Source organism: Neoarius graeffei, chromosome 10, assembly GCF_027579695.1.
Source record: "Neoarius graeffei isolate fNeoGra1 chromosome 10, fNeoGra1.pri, whole genome shotgun sequence".
Taxonomy (NCBI): domain Eukaryota; kingdom Metazoa; phylum Chordata; class Actinopteri; order Siluriformes; family Ariidae; genus Neoarius; species Neoarius graeffei.
The window spans coordinates 3,978,960-4,002,346 of record NC_083578.1 but is presented as its reverse complement, the minus strand read 5'-3'; the positions used below and the strand labels follow the sequence as shown (position 1 = coordinate 4,002,346).

At 41.9% G+C, this 23,387-nt stretch overlaps 1 protein-coding gene across 1 annotated transcript in view; it reads right to left on the bottom strand.

Moving 5' to 3' along the window:
- Positions 1 to 23,387, bottom strand: part of LOC132892396 (alpha-2-macroglobulin-like protein 1) — a 40,660-nt gene that overhangs the window by 16,766 nt on the left and 507 nt on the right. The window contains exons 2-13 of the mRNA XM_060930657.1: positions 22,856 to 22,965; positions 22,401 to 22,571; positions 16,877 to 17,113; positions 16,570 to 16,633; positions 16,204 to 16,349; positions 6,490 to 6,639; positions 6,166 to 6,321; positions 5,381 to 5,463; positions 5,170 to 5,295; positions 4,869 to 5,094; positions 2,228 to 2,354; positions 1,386 to 1,507 (exon numbers count right to left, since the gene is read on the bottom strand). Coding sequence (XP_060786640.1) covers positions 1,386 to 1,507; positions 2,228 to 2,354; positions 4,869 to 5,094; positions 5,170 to 5,295; positions 5,381 to 5,463; positions 6,166 to 6,321; positions 6,490 to 6,639; positions 16,204 to 16,349; positions 16,570 to 16,633; positions 16,877 to 17,113; positions 22,401 to 22,571; positions 22,856 to 22,965 — 1,718 coding nt within the window. The remainder of the gene's footprint in view (positions 1 to 1,385; positions 1,508 to 2,227; positions 2,355 to 4,868; positions 5,095 to 5,169; positions 5,296 to 5,380; positions 5,464 to 6,165; positions 6,322 to 6,489; positions 6,640 to 16,203; positions 16,350 to 16,569; positions 16,634 to 16,876; positions 17,114 to 22,400; positions 22,572 to 22,855; positions 22,966 to 23,387) is intronic.

The window sequence follows — 23,387 nt, the reverse complement described above, 5'->3', positions numbered from 1 at the left end:
TTTTCCAAAAGAGGAGACGAGGCGGAGAGAGTGGATTGTGTGCGTGAAACAAAATCAAGCAGTCAAAGAAGAAATGGAACAGCAACGCTGAAGCAAAAAGGAGAAGATTGGAGGTAAACATTTTTACTTTTGCTTGCAATTGACAAGTCAAGAATCCTGAGGGATCCTGTACAATCACTGTGGAAATGAGACAAAGGGAGATTTCCTTGCGTAGAGTCGGCTATACGGTAAATAGTATAATGCCGCGGATGGCAGGCTAATGTGGCCTACCGGCGCACTGTTCAGTAATCGTTCCCTATATCCACTAGGGAGGGCGGTTTAATTCTTCTTCAAAAGGGCTCTTATTTAGTATTACAACAAAAGTAAGAATTTATCATAACTACCAGGATAAATCATTTGGGTGCAAGTCTTGTTGAGGTCCGGGGTCACCGTGATCAGAGTTGGCCGAGTCGCTGTCCGATTCCGAGGCTGCACGGTCAAACCAGTGAGCCACATTAACCGATTGCTTCGCAACAGCCATAGGTTCATACATATACGGTTTCACCTCTCGATATTCAATTTGGAGAGTTCCTACTTCAAAATCGCTATCAGACATTTTACACAACCTCTCACGACCAAAGTCCGTACACGTGTGCTCGGTTCGCAAGTAAACACAGAGCTGCTCCTGGTCTGTTTGGCTTAAATGACGTCACGACGATGGTCCCCTGGCGGTGAAAGTGCGCATAAGTGAGATGTAAACAAACCTTCGGAAATTGGGCAAAACAGTATATTTTAACCGTTTTATTCAATTTTAGGATGCAAATTAGACACCGGGAAGATTGACTTCGCTTTTTGGGTCGTTCTTCTAGACAATAAAGTTGATATTCTACGTTTCACCTTCGACCATTGCCTATGACCTTTAAGTTCAAAGATATGTCAATATTTATGCAGGGGAATTCCTTGAGTTGAGGTTTTTGAAGACTTGATTTCTTTGAAATGAGAGTTTTTCGGGAGCATCTAGCCAATTTTAAGCACTTGTCTTTACGCCATAAAAAAAAATCAGGGATAGAAAATGTGGATTGAACAATTATATTACACTGAACATCTGAGCAGAAGTTAAGTCCAAAGATAAATCTGACAAATTAAATATTAACTTGGATTTATGTATCTTGTGAACATAAGTTCTGAAATAAAAATGTTCGTAGCTCCAAGAAACAACCAGATTATTCCTTTAAACATTTAAATACAGTAATGAGATTGATATTGACAAGTTGGATTATGTTCACAAAATAAATCTGGACTGAGAAATTTATTTTACAGTTCAAGAGGACCCTGACTGGGTTAAATCTTCTTCTTCTTCTTATTATTATTATTATTATTAGTAGTAGTAGTAATAATATAATCACCTTCACTAGCAGTGTTTTAATGACTGTGTCGATGCGTCCTTTCTGTGGTACAGTAACTTCACTCTTCCCACACTGAGTCGATGATTGCACGGCCTCTGCTGTCACATTGATGCTCACCTCCCCTATAACACACACACACACACACACACACACACACACACACCTGAAATGACTAATTATACTCTAAAACTGAAGCACCCAATATTGCTAATTGGATAGTTATAATACATCAGCTCTACAATTAGCACCCTTGGTAAAGGTAAAATAAAATAAAATATAGTTTTTTGAAAAAAAAATACTTTGTGGTGAATTAGCTCATGCTCTAGAATTTAAATCTAGAATTTAACAAAATTGCATGTGCTACAATTATTGGCACCCCTAGAAATTCAAAATTAATTCACCTAATGCATATTCACAATTTATATTTTACTCTTTAAAGTTCAGGAGAAAATCTAGCAGGCAGTTTGAATTTGTCTCAATTTTAAGTATAATGTGAAAAATGTTTATAAATGTTCTCATTACCTGGCCATTCATGATCCACATAAACTCCGGAAAATAGTGTTTAGAGTTATACAATTAGTGCCAAACATTTAATATTTAACCTGCATTTTCCATGAACAGTGACATAATTACTTTGTTAGGAGTCAGGCATTAGAATGTGTCTTCATAAAAGCTTATTTCTGTTTATGTCTGATTTCAGTGTGCTATTTGCAAATGTTAAAAGAGACAGATGTGGAACAGAGCTGAAGCTATTTTCACTACTACCACTTTGGTAATTTGAGAAGGTTTAAATTTCCATCTCTGCATATTCTCTGAGCTTTAAGTTGAAAAGTTTGACGTACCCAGAACCAACGGTGTGATGGTCCAGGAGACGGTCCAGCTTTCGTCAGCACATAGACAGCTTGTGTAATTGTGTTCTTCACTCACTTGCACTGAGAACTGTTTCAAGTCAGCCAACATCACCTTCACCTTTAACAAAGAGTTTTCATTTCATCTGAAAACTAAGCCAGCTTTTTCCTCAGTTGATCCTTATTCAAGAAGTTGTTTGATCGGTGTTAATGACTTTTGCAGTGACAAGTAGCTAGCTCATGTTCAAAAAGTCACTAAAAGTTGCTAGATGACATCACAGGCAAATTTGCATATTCATTGAATTGCCATGACTGTAATAAAATATAATTAATGGGGAATAAGGATTCCAGAAAATGTGTTCATGGAGTGAACAATGGTGATCAAGGATTTGCCAACTATGACGTGAACTGCAGAACCATATTGAGTGCAGGACAGTCGCTAATACAGTACTGTGCAAAAGTCTTTTTTTTTTTTAGTACAAACTTCATTATCAACTTTTATTTTATGACTTCTACATGATGGAACCAGTACAAAACCACTTTAGATTTCCAAACTTAGTTTTCCAGCAAGGGGCGACACAGTGGTGTAGTGGTTACCGCTGTCGCCTCACAGCAAGAAGGTCCGGGTTCGAGCCCCGTGGCCGGCGAGGGCCTTTCTGTGTGGAGTTTGCATGTTCTCCCCGTGTCCGCGTGGGTTTCCTCCGGGTGCTCCGGTTTCCCCCACAGTCCAAAGACATGCAGGTTAGGTTAACTGGTGACTCTAAATTGAGCGTAGGTGTGAATGTGAGTGTGAATGGTTGTCTGTGTCTATGTGTCAGCCCTGTGATGACCTGGCGACTTGTCCAGGGTGAACCCCGCCTTTCGCCCGTAGTCAGCTGGGATAGGCTCCAGCTCGCCTGCGACCCTGTAGAACAGGATAAAGCGGCTACAGATGATGAGATGAGAAAATTAAATGTTACAGAAAAATGTTTGGATGTCAGTAAAGAAAGCAACATATTCCATAAGACAGCACTTTTCAGATTAAAAAAGAAAACATAATGAAGGCTACTGGGTTTTGGTGTAAAATGAAAAAGCGAGTGTGACAGTCAAAGTGTCCAGAAGAAATGTAGCTGGTTCTGTAAGATGCTCAGTAAAACCTACAGCTCATTTCCTTATAAAACTGCACTACGGTAGCTATACCTGAGACTGCAATTTATTTATTTATTTTTAAACAAAGGGTCGTCTCACACCAAACTGACTTTTTTCATACATTACTGCTTACTGATCTTCATGGTATTTTTTTTTTTATGTAGAAACATTTAATTTCCTTATTTTTGAAGGCGTATTTTCTCTACAGCATTTCATTGCATATGCCTAAGGCTACATCCACACGACAACGGCAACGAGATGTTATTTAAAAAAATATCGTGTCCACATGGGCAACGATCAGTAAAATATCAGGTCCATATGGCAACGCAACGCTTGCTGAAAACGATGCAATACACATGCCACACCTCTAGGGGCGCTGTAAGATGGTCCCTTCGGAGACACCAGAACAATAGAAGAAGTAAGGGCGCATGCGCATAAACTATTATGCGCCAGACTTCATATTAGCCACAAAGTCAGAAAAATCTGTTCGTAAAATTACGTTATAATGACCAAGTACAATGAAAAGTATTTTTTCCAGTCTCACCTGTGAAAGGTAATTCCATGTAATCTCGTTTGGACAGTAAACCTGTTGGTACAGTTAAATGCAGCACATGAATGAGGCATCTTTATTCTCCGCTTTGACCCATCCAATATGGCGGCGAGGATGACGTATGATTCTACGCGGAAGGCTGCGTCTTTAATGGTCCGGAATAAATTGAATGCTACACGTTGATGGATTAATTTGTTCTTCTACGCCCTTTTTGAGGAATGTATTGTAGGACTTAAACCAACATCTGAAGAGGTGAGATCGCTCCTTTTTTTCCCTATTTTTGCTGGCGGGATTGACTCTGCCCTAAGGGCTATTCTCTCTCTCTCTCTCACTTTGCACCATTACACAATAAATATTCACAGTGAAAATATTTTGTAAGCGCGTTTCATGAACCAAGTTATAGGATTTGTTGACAACTCGCATCGAGTTCGTTACACTTCTACCCCGTGTGAAGCACTCACAGGCATGTGGTTGTGACGTCATCATAAACAAATCCGTTCTACTCATCCAGACGACTTTGCAACGGCAACGTTGCCAGATCTTTCCACTCTGGAACCCGTTCTCAAAAGATTGCGTTTTGGGGCACCCAAAACGCCGGTGCCGTGTGGACGCCAGGCCGAAACGATAAACAATTGTATCGGATTCACCTGAATCCGTTGCCGTGTGGACAAGGCCTAAGACTTTTGCACAGTACTGTATGTGCTCAAAAAGTGTTGATGTGTCACCACTCTCTCTCTCTCTCTCTCTCTCTCTCTCTCTCTCTCTCTCTCTAAATCAAGTTGCTGAAGGGATCTAAAAAAAAAAAGTCACAAAATGTAGTACCAACATTAATAAGTTGGCAATATTATTTGTGTGTAATCCTTGTAGGAAATTAAAACCCATCTGAAAGTAATTTTCTCATAACACTGTGATGCCATGAATTGAGAAACTACTATTAGACCCAAAATGTCAGCTCACCATCATACAGCTTTGGAGGTAGTTGAAGACAGTGGCTTTGAGTGTGAACACTTCTCCTCGGATTACATAGCTCGGCATGGTAAGGCTTACAAAGAAAGGCTGGAAGGCAGTGAGCTTAGTATTCAGGGCGACTCCGAATCCAACAGGTGATGTACAAAATGAGCCAGCCTGCCATGTAGTGATGGAGTCTGGGACTGTTTTATTAACGGTCATCACTCCAGACTGACTGTAGAAGAAAGAACATTGACTCAGTAACACAGACTGAAGAAAAATGGAAAATCACGTATAACAACATGCACACCGGACTGGAACGAGATCCCAAATCCACGTCTCGGGGAAATATTTGCGGATTGTAACGACTGGTTCAATTGACGAACTTGACGAACTCAAGGGCGCTGACGAAATTTCTCTGAGTAGTGGTGGTTCCCTGGGTTGAGATTCTGCAGATGGGGATATACAATGATATAAAATATTCATATCATATCAAAGAGGAAATGACAGAAGAAAATCACTCACCAAGTATATAAGACACACTAGGAAAACAAAAAACAGGTTTCTTGACCATGGCATTGGTGAGGATCTTGATTCCAATATCCTGAAAGAAAAACAGGGAGACAAAATTTTCACATGTTCAAGATAACATTGCACATTGACCTATGTTTTTAATCATAGTTTATGAATATTTATGAACAGTTTTATAGAATTACAAGTATAGTTCTATCTATATAAGCAAGACAAGAACAAAATTATGGGATTGTCCTCTCAAAAAAAAGGCAATACACCTTGTAATTTTCCCAATTTGTTTCTACCAAACATTATTGCCTGATTAGGATAGCCTTCTCATGAAGGTACTGCAATGGGACGAATGATATTTGGAATCACCCACCATGAAAATAGTGTGAGAATAAGTATACTGCTGAGTAAGTAATGAATAAATCACTCAGTGTCATGCTGTTAGAGTAAAGTAATTAATGATGGAGCTGTGTAATGAATCAGGCTTACGATTACAACCCCAAAGTTGATTATTGTCCTATAACAGCATGTCTCCAGGTTTTTTATTCCTCTTATACCACAGGAATTTGCCAAAATAACAGTTTTCGTTTTAGTTTTAAAGTATTCAAGTATTAAAATAAAGAACTTCATACTGTTTATTCCATTTTCATTTGTGAAAGTTAGTTCCTGTTCTCATTTACTTAAAAGCAGCTATGAAAAGTTATTCCCTCACCAGCCTCACTTTATTCTCCATCTTAAAGTTAATAATGCAGTTTTATCTCTGTTGTGTACCCCCCACCCTTACTTTAAAGGTGTTGTACACATCGATTTTTCCGTATACTGGAAAATAAAAAAAACTTGGCACTCGTGGACCAATATTCCTCCTGCAGTTGTTTGAATCCTCATCAATGATCTGGTATGGATATCCTGATAATGTCGCAACAGGCAGCATGCTGAACACCTGGAATAATGGGGTGTGATGTCATTCTTCAAAAGGAGTTGTCATTGTCATCCTTTTTAAATGGATCAAATATCCATGACTAATAACTGTTATAATTACCAACAATGCACCTATTAAAATGTTATGTTAATGATTAAACTCAAAGACATTTTGTTAGCTTAAACGCACAGATTCAATGTTGAACTCCTTCTCTGGTTGCAGCAGTAACAGACTCTCATCTATGGCCCTCACTGAACACAGTGATCCCGGAGCAGCCCTCAGCATCAGTGATATCTGACCACCAGGAAGCTCCGAAGAATGTGAGAAATTCAGAAACACCTGTAAGATCACAACAATGTAAACAAGCAAGTAAATAAATAAAAGTATGGCTAAATGATAATTTATCAAAACCAACATACCAGTACTTTACTTAGGCAGTGTCAAGTCTAAAACTAACTAATACTTTTTAAACTGTTGATTCACAGAGCTGTCTTGTTGCAATGTTAAATTGAAAATCTATTACCCATCATTAACTTCATGATGAAGTACTTCAGCCAGAGCACAAAGCTCTACATATGCTGGAAATTCAACATGGTGAATTACCATAAAATAATCACTTGGGAACACTATATTATGAAGCATGGTGGTGGCAGTATAATGTTGTGAGGATGCCTTTCATTAAGCATTTGGGCAATCCTAGAAGGAAACCTGGAGACTAGGATGGAGCATATTTTTAAAGCTACACTCTGACTCAAAAATCAAAAACTTGAAAGTGTTCGAATGGTCCAGCCCTCATTTCTGATTGACAACCTGTGGCAAAATTTCCAACATGCTGTTAATTTATGTTTGCTCATGCAATCTGACAATAAAGTTGCCAGTGAAATAATTTTCAATTCCAGATTGTAACACTAAGATGTGGAAGGCAGGTAAATACTCATGCAAGACACTGTTGGTATAATGGGTGACTGTTCCAGAGGCAGACTGAACCCAAAAGCAGAGCCAAAACTGGTATGCGCAAGGTGCTAACCAAGGTACAAGGCCTAGAAAAGTGGGGCTAGGTATTGGGAAAGAAACTAATCAAAGAACACCTCCAAAGAGAGGAAAGGGTCACCCCACAATGGGCTTGAACCTAGGGCTAGAGAGCCCAATATGTAGCCCAGCACACTACCCATCTAGCCCAAAGAAGGAACTGGAATTGGACCTAGCCAAAGGCTCAAGAAGAGTAAAAGGCAAACCAAAAGGTCAGAAAGGACATAGTTAGGAAATAATAAAGTAAATGCAAGCTTTTTAAAAATAAGGACAAAGCCCAAGAGATAGCTTCAAGAGTCCCCCCCAAAGAACCAGCTTAGTCTCTGTACAATGCACAACAGAGACCGCAAGACAAAGCATTGGAACAACCTATAAGCAGCCCTTAAATAGGCCAGTCACTGTTGGAGCCATTGCCACTAATTACTGTGTGGCAGCTCTCTGTCTCTCTCTGGTGGTGGGCCAGAGCCATGGCAGTCTGCCTTTTACAGTTGGAGCTCAAATGTTATGCCTTTCAAGTTAAAATGCTGCTTAGTCAGCTGATAATATTTAAACAATGTGGTTAGTGAGAGCAGTAAACTTTAAGGTGTGTCAACAGGAGATTAATGGTCCCAACATGACCACTCTTGGTGAACAGACCTAAGAGGAAAGTTGTGAAAAAAGGCTAAATGCACTCTGCCTTGATTAGGGTTAGATGGGACCTAGCCCTGCAGCCAGGCTAGACTAGTGTCTAGATCATAGGTGGCCAACCCGTGGCTCGCGAGCCGCATGCGGCTCTTTGCCTGGTGTCATGCGGCTCTCACCTTCACGTCCAAGTTGGTGTTCCTTTGTGGTTTTATGTGCGTTTTCGCTTCACTGCAGTTAATTACGGTTATTTTATTAAAGGTGCTTCGCTTGGTTTCATTACGGTATTTTCACGTCATGACAAATGCGCAGGTGCGTGAGATATGCTAAATTTCAGATCTCAAAATGGCAGGGAAAAAATGCACTTCAAAAAGAAAATATGAAGATGAAAACAGGACGTTTTTAACAGAGTGGGAGGATTTATATTTTTTCGTTGAACGTTATGGCAAGCCATTCTGCCTTCTATGTCAGTCGTCATTGTCGCATTTCAAGGCTTCAAATCTTCAGCGTCACTTCAGCTCACTACATGCTAAAATCGACCAGGACTTTCCGAAAGGGAGTGAACTTCGTAAACACAAGTTAATCACGTTAAAAAGTCATGTAGTGTATATACATTATGTATTTGTTCATTTGTTTTCCAGTTATCAATTTGTGTGCGTGTGTGTTGTTCTTTCAAAAATTTGAGCATTGTATTATATTTTATCTATATTTGCACTTGCACTGATCACTGTTCCCAGTGCCTATGGAGCTTGTACTGTTTGAGGAAATTAAATTAGCACTTTGTAATTTCCATTTTCTGACTGACTGTATTTATTTGAATACTTATTTATTTGAATGCAGGTCTTGTGCAGGTCATGCAATTGAGAATTCAAGCTGAATCAAAATGGCTTTTGCATTTTCGGTGTTAAACAGGTAACTCCAAAATGCATTAGAATACAGGAAATTGCATCTAAGAAATCCAAAATTTTTCGGGGGAGACCCCCCGGAACCCCCCCCCCCCCCCCCCCCCCCCAATGGGGGGAATCCCCACATGTAAACAATGTCTGCCTTTGTGCCCCACCTACAATTTTCTTCACCAGTCGCCACTGTTGAAAATGACTGGCCTGTGGTCTTGGTACTGCAGTAAATGTATCATAATCGTGTTGGTGTGGGGCATTGGTTAAGTTGGAGTGTGACATCAATGTGGCTGTGTGTGTGTCCACGCACGCAGAAGGAAGGGTAATATTTGTGTGCCCATGTTCATGTGCCGATGTGGCTCTTTGCCGTAACACAGTAAGAATTGTGGCTCTTGGGCTCCGACTGGTTGGCCACCCCTGGTCTAGATGCTAGTGTCTGGTGATTGGGCCACCTACAGAAGCCATTTTATGGGTTTACCACCTGGCACATGAAGGGTGGTGGTCAGGTACAAGGCCAGTTAGATGGCAGGCGTACCTGTATGCTGGGCCATCATATATGGAGTAGACCCTTGGAATGGAAACTGTCTTTGTAAATGTTGAATGTCACTTCACTGGCAGGGCAAGATTGTGAGTTAGTACCTGAGCTGCAAAGGTATGGTCTGAATTAACCATGTTCAAGTCCACACAGAGGCAGCTGCAAGAAGCTAATGTAGAGTCAGAAGGCTGTTGGTGGCTTTCATGGTGGTAACCTTAGGAATTCCTTATCCAATGAACATTTCCTACTTCAGATGGCAGTGCCAGATATCTATGGTCTTTTAGAGTCCATCTGCAGGTGATGTGAAAATGGAAGGTAGAAACCTTCATAGTGGCAAGACTAGATAATATGAGATTTGGGCAGATATGAACTGAAGAGAGTTGAAGACTGGACAAAGTTGGAATCATGTGGATAACATGCCTCTATAATATTGCATGGAGATCTGGGTTAGTGCCCTTAGACTGGCAAATTGGAATTGTGGTCACTATTTAGGAAGGAAGGAAGGAAGGAAGGAAGGAATGTGGACCAGAGGTGTGCTTCAGTTATAGGGAAACCACACTCTATATCTTTTGAGAAAAAGTCCATGTCAGGGTTCTGGAGAGGACACGTCAACTGACAGTTGAACCTATAATCAAGGAGGAATAATGGAGTTTCCTCATAAACCATGGACCAGCTATTTACTCTTGCACAGCGAGGTGCTAGATAATATGTGTGCTAATTCACTTTACATGTGTTTTATGTTTATAAGTATCTTGCAATTGTCAGTAACAGCACAGAAAGTCAAAGTTTGGAGCGGCATCCAAACATGGTCGCTCCGGACTACAGCTCCTAAACACCACACCATTCCACCTCTCCTGAATATTAGAAGTGCACCTGTTCTGCATCACTGCTCTACTTAAGGCTGCAAACATTCACTTCAGTGCAAAGTATCATTCTATGTCCCCATGCCTGATCATACCGAGCCTTTTCATACTATTGTCTGACTTCTAGTGTTTCTGACATTTATTTAGGTTTATCTCAACCTCAACTTCTCACCTGCCCTTGGACATTCTGTCTGTACATTGACTGACCCTTGCCCGACCTTGATTATTTATTCAGTCTCTTGATTTGGATTTGGATTACAGTTTGCAATGCACCCACTCTCTCCTGTGCCTACATCTGTAAGTGTCTGCACCCTGACAGGATACTTCACCTCAATGGATGCAGCAGAGGAGGCAAAGCAAACTGCTCTCAATGCACAGGGATGTTTGTTGGGAGAACACCAACAGATGTTGAGTGAGTTAAACACCAGAATGTCTCAAATAACAGCTGTTGTCTCACAGGCCCTCCTGACATGCCCTGTGTCTTCCATGAACACAGCCACCAGGGTACCCTGACCAGAGAAATATTCTGGGGAGGTTTCTGAGTGCAAGGGCTTCCTTCTTCAGTGCTCTTTGTATTTCTCGACCCTCACCAGTGCTACTGAGGAACAGAAGGTGGCTCAGTTCATTAATCTCTTCACCAGCAAGGCCATGAAATGGGTGAGCGTTGTCTGGGAATGTGTGGGTGAGCACACTTCCTCCGATGATTACTTTGTTGAAATGTTTAAACAAGTTTTTGCTCATCAGCCTGAAGGTGTTGAAGTTGGGGAGAAGCTGTTAACTATTCAGCAGGGAAACAGAAGAGTTGCAGAGTACATTCTGGAATTCTGTATGCTAGCAGGAAGAAGTGGATGGAATGAGACAGCATTGAAAGCTGCATACCAGCAGGGATTAATCACCGAATTACTCACTGAGCTGGCGTGTCATGATGAGCAACTCACACTTGACTCACTTATCGACCTGCCTATAAAATTGGATCATTTGCTCCAGAACTGACCCTCAATTTGGCACCCTCCAACCATCTCTCAACTTCCACAGTCCCCAACACTGATGGAAATCTCCCATGCCCGCACTCCACATTCTGAGAGGGAAAGGAGATGTTGTGAGGTATTGTGTTTTAACTGCGGGGAGCCTGGTCACCTGCTTGCTACATGCCCAATCAGACCGCCCAAACCCAGATGAGAGTGTCCCCATTGGGATGAAGCCAGCTCCACCAGCCTGGTAAGTCATGAAACCACTTCCACTCATTTAAAATTCACATGCTGCTGAAACTACCAGACTCAACACATGTTCTTTCTGCACTCATAGACTCAGGGCAGAAAACAATTTCATCAGTCTTGAGACCATCCAGAGACTCAACCTGCCCACTGAGGAGCTCCAACAACCCATCAATGGCGGTCTCATTTGGGAGGGGCTGGTCACCACTCGCACTCTACTACTGAACATTCAGGTTGGTGCCCTTCAAATCGAGAGCATCACCCTGTTTTTCACCCGCACAGCTCATCATGCCTTAGTTCTTGGATTTCCCTGGCTCCAAACCTGTGATCCCTTAATATCTTGGCAGAACTGAGAAATCCTACAATGGTCCTTCTCCTGTTTTCAGCAGTGTCTGTAGTAAAATTTCATCAGAAATTTCAGCACTATATCATCACCCCTCACAACCCTACTAAATAAAGGGCCCAAGCATCTACAGTGGAACCAGGCTGCCGAGGAAGCCTTTAATCAACTCAAGACTGCCTTTACCTCAGCTCTTATTCTACAACATCTGGACCCAAGAATCTTGTTCACTGTTGAGGTTGACACATCTGAAACAGGAGTAGGAGGAGTGCTATCTCAGTGCTCTGGGGAAAAGCCCAAACTACACCCCATCACCTTCTTTTCAAAGAAACTGACCTTAGTGGAATAAAATTATGACATCGGCAACCGGGAACTCCTTGCCATTAAGCTGGCACTGGAAGAATGGAGGCACTGGCATGAGGGGGCAAAACATCCTATCACCATTTTAACCGACTAGAAGAACATTGAGTACCTGAAAACAGCTAAGAGACTTCATCCTTGTCAGGCTAGATGGGCTCTGTTTTTTTTTTTTTTACCTGCTTCTGATTTACCATCTCATACCATCCTGGCTCCAAAAACACCAAAGCTGATGTCCTTTTCATATCCACCATGCCTCCAACCCCAGTCCAGAACCCACTCCTATCTTGTAATCAGAGTGCTTCATCCAAGGCATCACATGGGAAGTGGACAAGGAGATAACCCAAGCCCAGCCATACAACCCTCTTGCAGCCTGTCCTCCTGATCTTATGTGTGTTCCACCTCAATTATGAGGTAAACTCATCACCTGGGCGCATGCATCCCCAACTACAGGATATCCCAGCAGTTAATGCATCTACCAGCTTCTCAGAAACAAATACTGGTGGAAAACATGATTTCAGAAATCAATGACTTTCTGTCCTACTTGACCTATGCCCAAGCCAAAGTGCCCCAGGCCCCCCCAGCTGGCAAACTCCGTCCATTACCCATACCTCAAAGACCCTGGTCCCATTTGGCCATCAACTTAATCACGGTTCTACCCAAGTCACAAGGAAACACTGTCATCCTAGTAATCATTGAGAGATTCTCAAAAGCACTGAAACTCATTCCCCTGTCAGGCCTGCCCACAGCTTTTGAGACTGCAGAACTCCTGTTCACACATGTTTTCCGTTACTATGGCCTTCCAGAGGACATTGTTTGTGACTGGGGCCTGCAATTCATTTCCAGAGTTTGGGCCAAATTCATGGACAAACTGGAGGTATCGGTCAGCCTAACATTGGGGTACCACCCTCAATCCAACGGCCAAGTGGAATGAGCCAACCAAGAGATTGGGTGTTTCCTCAGGGTGTACTGCATGGAAAATCCAAGGGATTGGGCACAATACCTCTCCTGGGCTGAGTATGCCCAGAACACCCTTAAACACTCAGCCACACAATTAACCCCCTTCCAATATATCCTTGGTTTACCAGCCACCCCTGTTTCCCTGGAATGACTCACCCTCTCAAATTCCAGCAGTAGACTCAGACCCGTTGCAACAAGGTAGGCAGACTTGGCAATCGCCTAGGGCCCCAGCCCTCGAAGGGCCCCTGCTGCCGAACGACTGGTTATGTATTCAATAGCAATGACAACTTTTTGAGCGCGGCAGCGCAGCGCCTAATGACACTTGTTGAAATACCCTAGTTCCAAGGGGGCCCCCTAATGCACAACAGCGTCTCCCTACATGGCCGAAAAGTGCAATGACAGTCTGTTGTCAACCCCTCAATGCCCATCTCCGTCCAGTCAAGTGGTTGCAGAGCTCCGCGGCAAAAAAAACAAAAACAAAATCAAATATGAAGCGAAATTACCCCTCAGGGAGCCAGAAGAGAAAGAAGAAAAGGGAAGAGGAAGACAGAAAAAAACAAGACACTGGTAAGTGAGAATGTACACACTCATTAATACCAAGCGGGTCGACAAGCAAATTTGGTAGCTAGCTTACGTTAATGGTAGTTACCTTGTAGACAGTGTTTATAACAGTGATGTAAACGTTGTCATGCACAACAGGCTTACAAACTTGCAAGGACTGGCCCGCAAGCAGCAGTTTTAGACATTTTGCCCATGATTCTAGTTGTGTATTCTTAAATTTTTATGTGTTTTTCTATACCTTTTGCACTTTTCTGTGTGTGCTGGTTCTTATTAAGATTCTTATTCATGTTTGTAATCATTTAATCACCATTTGAAGTTATTTCTACTTGTGTATATACTGTAGTAAATATTTAGTGTTGTGTTATTTGCACATTTTATATTACTTTGTCTTATTTTCATATTTTATATATATATATATATATATATATATATATATATATATATATATATATATATGTATGTGTGTGTGTGTGTGTGTGTGTATTTTGTCTATTCTTGTGTTTAATTGGGTTTGGTTATTATTTATAATAATGTAAAGAGTTCATTTATTAAGTAAAAATCATAAGAATAATTACAATATGTGTGATGTTTATTTATTAAGTCTTCAGTGGGTAGGCGGCCATAAGGCTTTTCGTCGAGGGGGGGGATAATTATGGGCCCCAGATCCCCCTTTGTCTAGGGCCCCCAAATAGCTTGAAACGGGCCTGAGTAGACTCATGGTTCAAGAGAAGCACACAGGTGTGGGAGGGAGTGCATCAGCGACTTGAACAGGTAGCCCTCATGTACAAACAATATGCAGTCAGACACAGAAGGGAAACATCTGTCTATTCTCCTGGTGAGCAAGTGTGGGTATCCACCAGTGATCTATAAGATCCCAACACATGTCATAAGCTCCATGCCAGATACATAGGCCCGTTCATGGTCAATGAAGTCACCTACAAGTTAGGACTCCCACCTCATTCCCGTATGTCTTCTGCATTTCATGTGTCCTGCCTTAAGCCAGAGATTCAAGGACCCTGGCAGATAGTACTCCCATGAATAAACCTCCCTCTCCTCTAGAAATGGAGGGGGACCCAATATACCAAGTCCACATGATCCTTAACTCCTGTTGTAGGCAGGGTCATTTGGAATATCTGGTGGACTGGGAAGGATATGGCCCAGAGGAGCACAGCTGGGTTAATGCCAAGGACATACTAGACCTACTACTCCCTCAGGAATTCCACACCACACATCCAGACAAGACATCACTCAGGGGAAGAGGATGTCCCAGAAAGGAGTCCACTCCCAGAGTGAGCACCTCTTTTTTTTTTTTTTTGGGGGGGGGGGGGGCTGTCAGTAACAGCACAGAAAGTCAAAGTTCAGAGCGGCAATCAAACATGGCCAATCCAAACTACATCTCCCCAGTGCCACAGTGCCCCACCTCTCCTGAATATTAGAAGTGCACCTCTTCTACATCATCTGCCTAATCACTGCTCTACTTAAGCCCTGCAAACATTCACTTCAGTGCAAAGTATCATTCTGTGTCTCCCTGCCTGATCATACCAAGGTTTTTCATACCATTGCCTGACTTCTAGTGTTTCTGACTTTTGTTTCATTTATCTTTACTTCGACTTCTCACCTGACCTTGGATTTTCTTTCTATACATCAACTGACCCTTACCTGACCTTGACTACATATTCAGTCTCTCAATTTGGATTTGGATGATGGTTTGCGATGCACCCGCCCTCCCCTGCACCTGCATCTGTAAGTGCCTGCACTCTGACAATAATCAGGCCTTTGTATGAACAGTGAGAGTTCTGTTGACATTCTTGGCCTTAAGTCAAAACTGTTTAAGGTAGGTGTCATACCTCATCAAGGGTGTATCTTGTCTCAAATCCTGTTTATGCTTTTCATAAATAGGAGATCAAGATGCGGCCAAGACCGGAGAGGTGTTTTGTATGAGGGGGGCTAGTACCAATCCAAATATTGAAGTGTGTTTTTCTTTTGGCACAATCCAAACCTAAACTCCAACACACTCTCAAACATTCGGCTGCTAACTGTAAAGCAGGTGGAGTTCTTGGTCAAGTTCTCGGTCAGGGTGGGATGCTCCCTTCAGGTGAGGAGAGAGACAGTGACCAGACAGAGATTTAAGTATTTTAGAGTGATGGAGAAACAGATTGGGTCAGCAGCAGTGTTATAATTGTTGTACTGGTCTGTGGTGGTGAAGCATAAAATCAGTTTTTTTTGACAAAGTGGTCCGTTTACCAGTAAATCTACTTCCCTATCCTCACCAATGGTCATAAGCCTCAGGCAGTGACTGAATGAACATATGTGTGTACAGGCAGCAAAAATGAGGTTACTCTGAAGGGTTGCTGGGCTTACTGTTTGTTCGCTTACAGAGCTTAACATTCTAGTAGAGCCAATGTTCTCTCTCAATTGAGAAAAAAAAATCATATACACATACCTATTTGAAACCGGGGCATTTTTGTTGATATAGGTATCAAAAAGGGCAAAAATAGGCATAGAACTGCAAGGATTCACTTCTGACCTTGTTAGCCAAACACAGCTGAATGGGGAAGTTCATGCTGTCTGCCATGGCCTCACCACTGGAAAGGATTGCATATATGACCACCTGAGCTACTGGGGACAACTTTTCCACGTTCTTCAGTGACAGAAACAGTATGCCCTTTTGCTCTTCTGCAAAACAGATAAATATTCAGAGTTTAAGTGCATCAGCCACCAACACAGAACCATTTAGGGGTTCATGTTAATTGGATAAATAGAATCAAAACTTACCAGATCCCAATTAGAATTTAGGCTATATAGCTAACATTAGGACAAAGTTCTCCAGCACTTACCATTAGTTTAACAATTTATGGGAAATTAATTGATGTATGGTGTGATGTTTGCTAACCTTCTTTTGATTGCAGGTGCTCAGAGATCTGTCCATGCTGAACCAAATGTCCTCTGGACATCACCTACACACAGTAAAATTAAGATGCTCTACAAATATTATGTGTGTAAGTACATACACATATTCAGTTATACTTAGGTACACATCCTGTAATACAAAACAATCAGACAGTAACAGTCATTTCCACTTCTGGGTAAAGATGCCAACAAAGGCAAGCCTCATACAGTACATACTGGAAATCCAATGTGTTACACAGTTTCTTGATTATGATTTAATGCTATAATGTTATAGTGAAAGCCAAACACACCATGTAGAAGAAGGATATGGTCTTCTCTTCTGGTTTAAGTGCTTTGTTATGTATCAAGTATTGAGCTTCAATCACAGCATCTTTATCACAGCTGAAAGGTGTTGAGTTGCTGCTCAGTTTAATAAAACTCTGACTCTTGGAGTAGAAAGGCTGAAGCCAGAGGTAGGCTGTGGAATAGTATGGTTGGAGCTGATTTTCCCCATATACCTCTGGTTTTTCAGGTTTTTCATACTGAGCCTATGTAAAAGAATAAATAGAGAAAATTCAGTAGATGAGGCAATGACTCATTATAACTGTTATATCAGAGCTCATCAACTGTTGGTCCATGGGCCAGATGCAGAACCAGATACAGATCAGACATGTCCGTGAAGATTCTCAGTCATCCAGGTCATAGTAAACTGTGGGTGGTAAAAGAGAGCAACTGGACTTGCTTGAAGATTCTTGAAGACATTTCACCTCTCATCCGAAAGGCTTCTTCAGTTCTGTCTGACTAATAGGGAGTATCAGGTATTTATCCTCTCATGGATGAAAAGCAATCCTAAGGTGTCGTTGAGTCATCCTGTTGGTGTGGGTCACTGGGGGCTGGGTGTGAACAGCCTAGAGAGTCACTGGGGTGATCAATGGATTGTTGGTTCTCTCTGTCCTCCTGTGAGTCACTGAAAACAGCTGGGTTTTGGTGTGCTTTCAGTTCTCTGGGAAGTGTGCCAAGGACTGCATTATAGGTGGCTGATAAATGATGTCTTAGACCACCACCTCTGTTCAGTGATGGCTGTTCCAAGTTGACAAAAATGGCTTCTTCTGGGCGGCACGGTGGTGTAGTGGTTAGCATGGTCGCCTCACAGCAAGAAGGTTCTGGGTTCGAACCCAGCGGCCGGCAAGGGCCTTTCTGTGTGGAGTTTGCATGTTCTCCCCATGTCTGCGTGGGTTTCCCCCACAGTCCAAAGACATGAGGTTAGGTTAATATGGGGACGGCCTTGGGCTGAGGTGCCCTTGAGCGAGGCACCTAACTCCCAACTGCTCCCCGGGCACTGGTAGCATGGCTGCCCACTGCTCTGGGTGGGTGGGTGTGCTCATTGCTTACGTGCATGTGTGTGTTCACTGCTTCAGATGGGTTAAACACAGAGAGGAAATTTCACAAGTGTGTGATGAATAAAGTTGTGCTTTCTTCTTTCTTTCTTTTCTTCTTTCTTTAACTCCTCGCTCATACCAACGATCCTCTCTGGCTAAAATGCGTACGTTGCAATCCAGATATGAGTGTCATTTGTTGTTAAGATGAAGATAGACAACAGAGTCCTGGCCTGAGGAACTGGCTCTCCTGTGTTAAGCCATGCATCTGTGAAGCAGTTGTTTTGTTTCCCCAATATATAAGTCCGTGCATTCCTCACTGCACTGAATTACATACACTACGTTGTCCTGTTTGTGTCTGGCTCACACCACCCACTAGAACACAAATTGGGGGTCATTAGGACCTTGCAACACAGGGCTCAGAACATTCCTACAACAGTAGAGGGAAAAGAGAAGGAGCAGAATCACATCAAGAAAGCACTTCAGAACTGCAGGTATCCCAACTGGGCTTTCTTCAAGAGCAGAAAAAGGAACATAACGGACAAGGAGGATAACAGGAACAAATGCAAGAACATTGTCATTCCCTACATTTCTGGTCTATCTGAGAAACTCAGGAGGATCTTCTATAAACACAACATTCCGGTACATTTCAGACCCGGTAACACCCTGAAGCAGAAACTGGTCCACCCTAAGAACAGAATAGCCAGACACAAACAGGACAACGTAGTGTATGCAATTCAGTGCAATAAGGAATGCACGGACTCATATATTGTGGAAACAAAACAACCACTTCACAGGCGCATGGCTCAACACAGGAGAGCCAGTTCCTCAGGCCAGGACTCTGCTGTCTATCTTCATCTTAACAACAAAGGGCACTCATTTCAGGATTGCAACGTATGCATTTTAGCCGGAGAGGATCATTGGTATGAGCGAGGAGTTAAAGAAGCCATTTTTGTCAACCTGGAACGGCCATCACTGAACAGAGGTGGGGGTCTAAGACACCATTTATCAGCCACCTACAATGCAGTCCTTGGCACACTTCCCAGACAACTGAATGCACACCAAAACCCAGCTGTTTTCAGTGACTCACAGGAGGACAGAGAGAACCAACAATCCATTGATCACCCCAACGACTCTCTAGACTGTTCACACCCAGCCCCCAGTGACCCACACCAACAGGATGACTCAATGACACCTTAGGATTGCTTTTCATCCATGAGAGGATAAATACAGTGGTGTAGTGGTTAGCACGGTCGCCTCACAGCAAGAAGGTTCCAGGTTCGAACCCAGCGGCCGGTGAGGGCCTTTCTCTGTGGAGTTTGCATGTTCTCCCTGTGTCTGTGTGGGTTTCCTCCAGGTGCTGCAGTTTCCCCCACAATCCAAAGACATGCAGTTAGGTTGACGTGGGGCAGCCTTGGGCTGAGGTGCCCTTGAGCAAGGTATCGAAGCCCTGACTGCTCCCCGGGCGCTCTGGTGTGGCTGCCCCCTGCTCTGGGTGTGTGTGCCTGTGTTCACTGCTTCAGATGGGTTAAATGCAGAGGATGAATTTCACTGTGCTTGAAGTGTGCATGTGACAAATAAAGGTTTCTTCTCTAATAATAATACATTCATTTTTTATAGCGCCTTTCTAAAAACCCAAGGTCGCTTTACAATTAATATACTTGATACTCCCTATTAGTCATACAGAACTGAAGAAGCCTTTTGGATGAGAGATGAAACGTCTTCAAGAATCTTCAAGCAAGTCCAGTTGCTCTCTTTTACCACCCACAGTATACAGATCAGACAGCTCTGATAAAATGTATAGGAACTTGCCATAGTTCACATACTTTAAAGGAACAGTCCACCGTACTTCCATAATGAAATATGTTCTTTTCTGAATTGAGACGAGCTTATCCGTACCTCTCTGAGCTTTGCGTGACCTCCCAGTCAGTCAGACGCGCTATTACTCCTGTTTACTCCTGTTAGCAATGTAGCTAGGCTCAGTATGGCCAACGGTATTTTTGGGGGCTGTAGTTAGATGCGACCAAACTCTTCCACGTTTTTCCTGTTTACATAGGTTTATATGACCAGTGACATGAAACAAAGTTCAGTTAAAAAAATTGAAACGTGGCAGTTTTCTATGCTATGGAAAGTCTGCACTATAATGACAGGCGTACTAACACCTTCTGCGCGCTTCGACAGCACATTGATACCTTCACTCCTGAGTGAAGGTATCAATGCGCTGTCGAAGCGCGCAGAAGGTGTTAGTACGCCTGTCATTATAGTGCGGACTTTCCATAGCATAGAAAATTGCCACGTTTCAATTTGTGTAACTGAACTTTGTTTCATGTCACTGGTCATATAAACCTATGTAAACAGGAAAAACGTGGAAGAGTTTGGTCGCATCTAACTACAGCCCCCAAAAATACCGTTGGCCATACTGAGCCTAGCTACATTGCTAACAGGAGTAAACAGGAGTAACAGCGCGTCTGACTGACTGGGAGGTCGCGCAAAGCTCGGAGAGGTACGGATAAGCTCGTCTCAATTCAGAAAAGAACATGTTTCATTATGGAAGTACGGTGGACTGTTCCTTTAAAGAACAGGTTGGCTTCTGAAGTAGATCCTGTGTTGATGTCCTTTCAATCCCATTTATTTATATAAATTATTTAGCTGAAGGCCTTTTTGGATCAGAGGCTAGCAAGAGAAGTTATCTCAGAAAAACACAGTCCACAGACTTTATTAGGGTTTCATTTTATTTGTAGACACTTTCTACCCAGTAGCTCTGAGCCATACCTTAGCAAGCACCCAAGCTTTACGAAAAGTCATAGCTTGGCATGCAAAAAAAACAAAAGGGTTAACAACAAAAATTGAAGAGAGACATATTGGTCTATTCTCCACAACAACTTTAAAATACATGTCCCATATGTTCAGAGTCCATGATGCCAGTCAAAAGTGGAAACAGCAAAACAAAAAATAACCACTTCAATTTGTCTTGCTTAGTTATTTAATTTGAGGGGATTAAAGCAAATAATGCGCATAAAATCACCCACTTCATGCAGTTAAGCAGACAGAGGAAGTTCGTATGTGCATACGCAGGTTTACCTTGACCATGCACTTACAGTTACATCATTCTGTCACTAAACAAACAGCTGATCACACTGAGGTGCTCGCTGACTGCCGATATTTATTAATTTGGTGCTGTGTTTCCTTTCCTTCGCAACATAACATCTTGTCTTCTCGCTTTCCTTGCTTTACTGTAGTTGGTCTTCCACATTTAACTCGCACACTCACGTCCTCCATTTTTCTCTTTTATTTCAATTTGTATCCCACAATGCCTTGCATGAATGGGGAAAGCCCACCACGTGATGCGTGACGTTGTTTCTTGAATTGGATCATTTTGAAACAGGCAAAAATAATGGAGAATTTAGGGCCAAGTGGCCCTAAATTCATTAATTGTTCTATTAGAAAATAAAACCTAATAAAATTGGAAGTCTGTGATTTGAATTCAGTAGCTTTCAGTCAACTAAACAAAAATCACTGGGTGTCAGGGAAAATTCTATTTATGAGCTACACTTGAAAAATCTGAAAGGCGGTCTACCTTTAAATGTAACTATAAACAAATAAAAATATGTTATGTGTCATTCTTAAATATATAGAAATCAGCATGGGTTAATTTTAGATAAGAACATTGCCAACATTTGTTATTCCACTTATACTACCTTGATTTGATGAATTCAAAACAATATAAAAACAATTATATACGATTCATTTTTAGACATCTTTATTCCACTTTGTTACTCCCAGGTCAAAATGACTCTGAACATAATCAATGTATTATGAATAAGTATGAACTTTAAAAAAAAAAAAGCAAAAATGCTTTGTTTCATTGTTGCAAAAAATTGAGAAGCATTGTGGTACCTTTACATTAGATTAGATTAGATAAAACTTTATTGATCCCTTTGGGCGGGTTCCCTCAGGGAAATTAAGATTCCAGCAGCATCATTACAGATAAACAGAGAAAAGAAATGGAGAAAAACTTCTAGATAAATTAAAATAAATTAAGTATTTGCATATACAAATATAAAAGAATAAGATATGGGGAAGAGAGGAAGGGGAGAGGGGGAAAGGGGGGAGAAGTGGGGTTAGGGTGTGTGTGTGTGGGGGGGGGGGGGGGGGGGGGGGGGGCAGGAGAGATATTGCACTTTATATTGCACATTATATTGCACATTGTCCGGTATGGCTTATTGTTAGGCTAGGCTACTGCTCCTTCTCGTCCTCTGTCCTCCTGTTGCCCCCCCCCCCCCCCCCCCCCCCGTTACCCCTTTAAAACATCTATAAACAATAAAACTTAATTGAACACAGGGTCTTAAACTGCAAGCAGATGGAGACACTTTTCTCATTTCAGATGAACATCATAAGGGTTTGTTTCTGACAAAAAATGATAGAAAGACTTGAATAGAAAAATATAGACTCCACCCACCTTCAAGGAGACTTGCTCCTGACCCCACTGTTCAGTATCGAGGGAAAATTTTGCAATTCCTTGGTCATCTGTAATCAGCTTTTTGAGTATGTTTTTAATATTAGCATAACCTATCTCCAGAAGTACTGTTTTATTTTCCAGAGGAACGGAGTTTGGGCCGGTCACTTTAATCTAATGAAGAAGGACAGGAACATCAAAGGACAACATCAGAAACAAAAACATGAAACCAGTGTTGCTGTCACAGAAATAAGAAATCTCTAGCAAGCAAACTTGTCTAGTTTTAGGAACACAATATAATACTTAGCCTAATATTAGCACACTGTCTTGGCTTGCTACGGTATGTGATAAGAGATAGCTAGAGGGGTTCAAGTTAGCTCAATGCCTTTATTTATGTTTAACAAAGAAGCCAATTAACAAAAGGTACAATTCATGTTAAAGGACACTAATGAACTTACCATTCCGTCGTACATCATTCCAGGCATAAACACTGATGGTGAGTCCTCAAATGAAAGTGTTACGATATTAGATGTTATAAAAGAGCTGCCTGAACCAGTCATAATCACACCTACAGAAGGAACGCAGCATTAAAATGATCTGACAATAGAAATTTTCAAGCTTGAAATTAGCCAGATGTTATTGGCATCTATCTGTTTTAGCCAGTATTAACTTTTTCAGTAGTTTGTGTGACAGTAGCTCTTCTGTGGGATTGGACCATATGTGCTAGCCTTTGTGCCCCATGTGAATCAGTGAGCCTTCAACACCCATGACCCTGTCGCTGGTTCACTGGTTGTCCTTCCTTGGACCACTTTTGGTAAGTACTAACCACCAAAAGAATACTTCATGCTTCCATTTGCTAACAAGCTTTATGGAGAGGATGATTTCCTTTTCCAGCAAGACTTAGCACCTGCCCACAGTGCCAAAACTACTACCAAATGGTTTGCTGACCATGATATTACTGTGCTTGACTGGCCAGCCAACTCGCCTGAC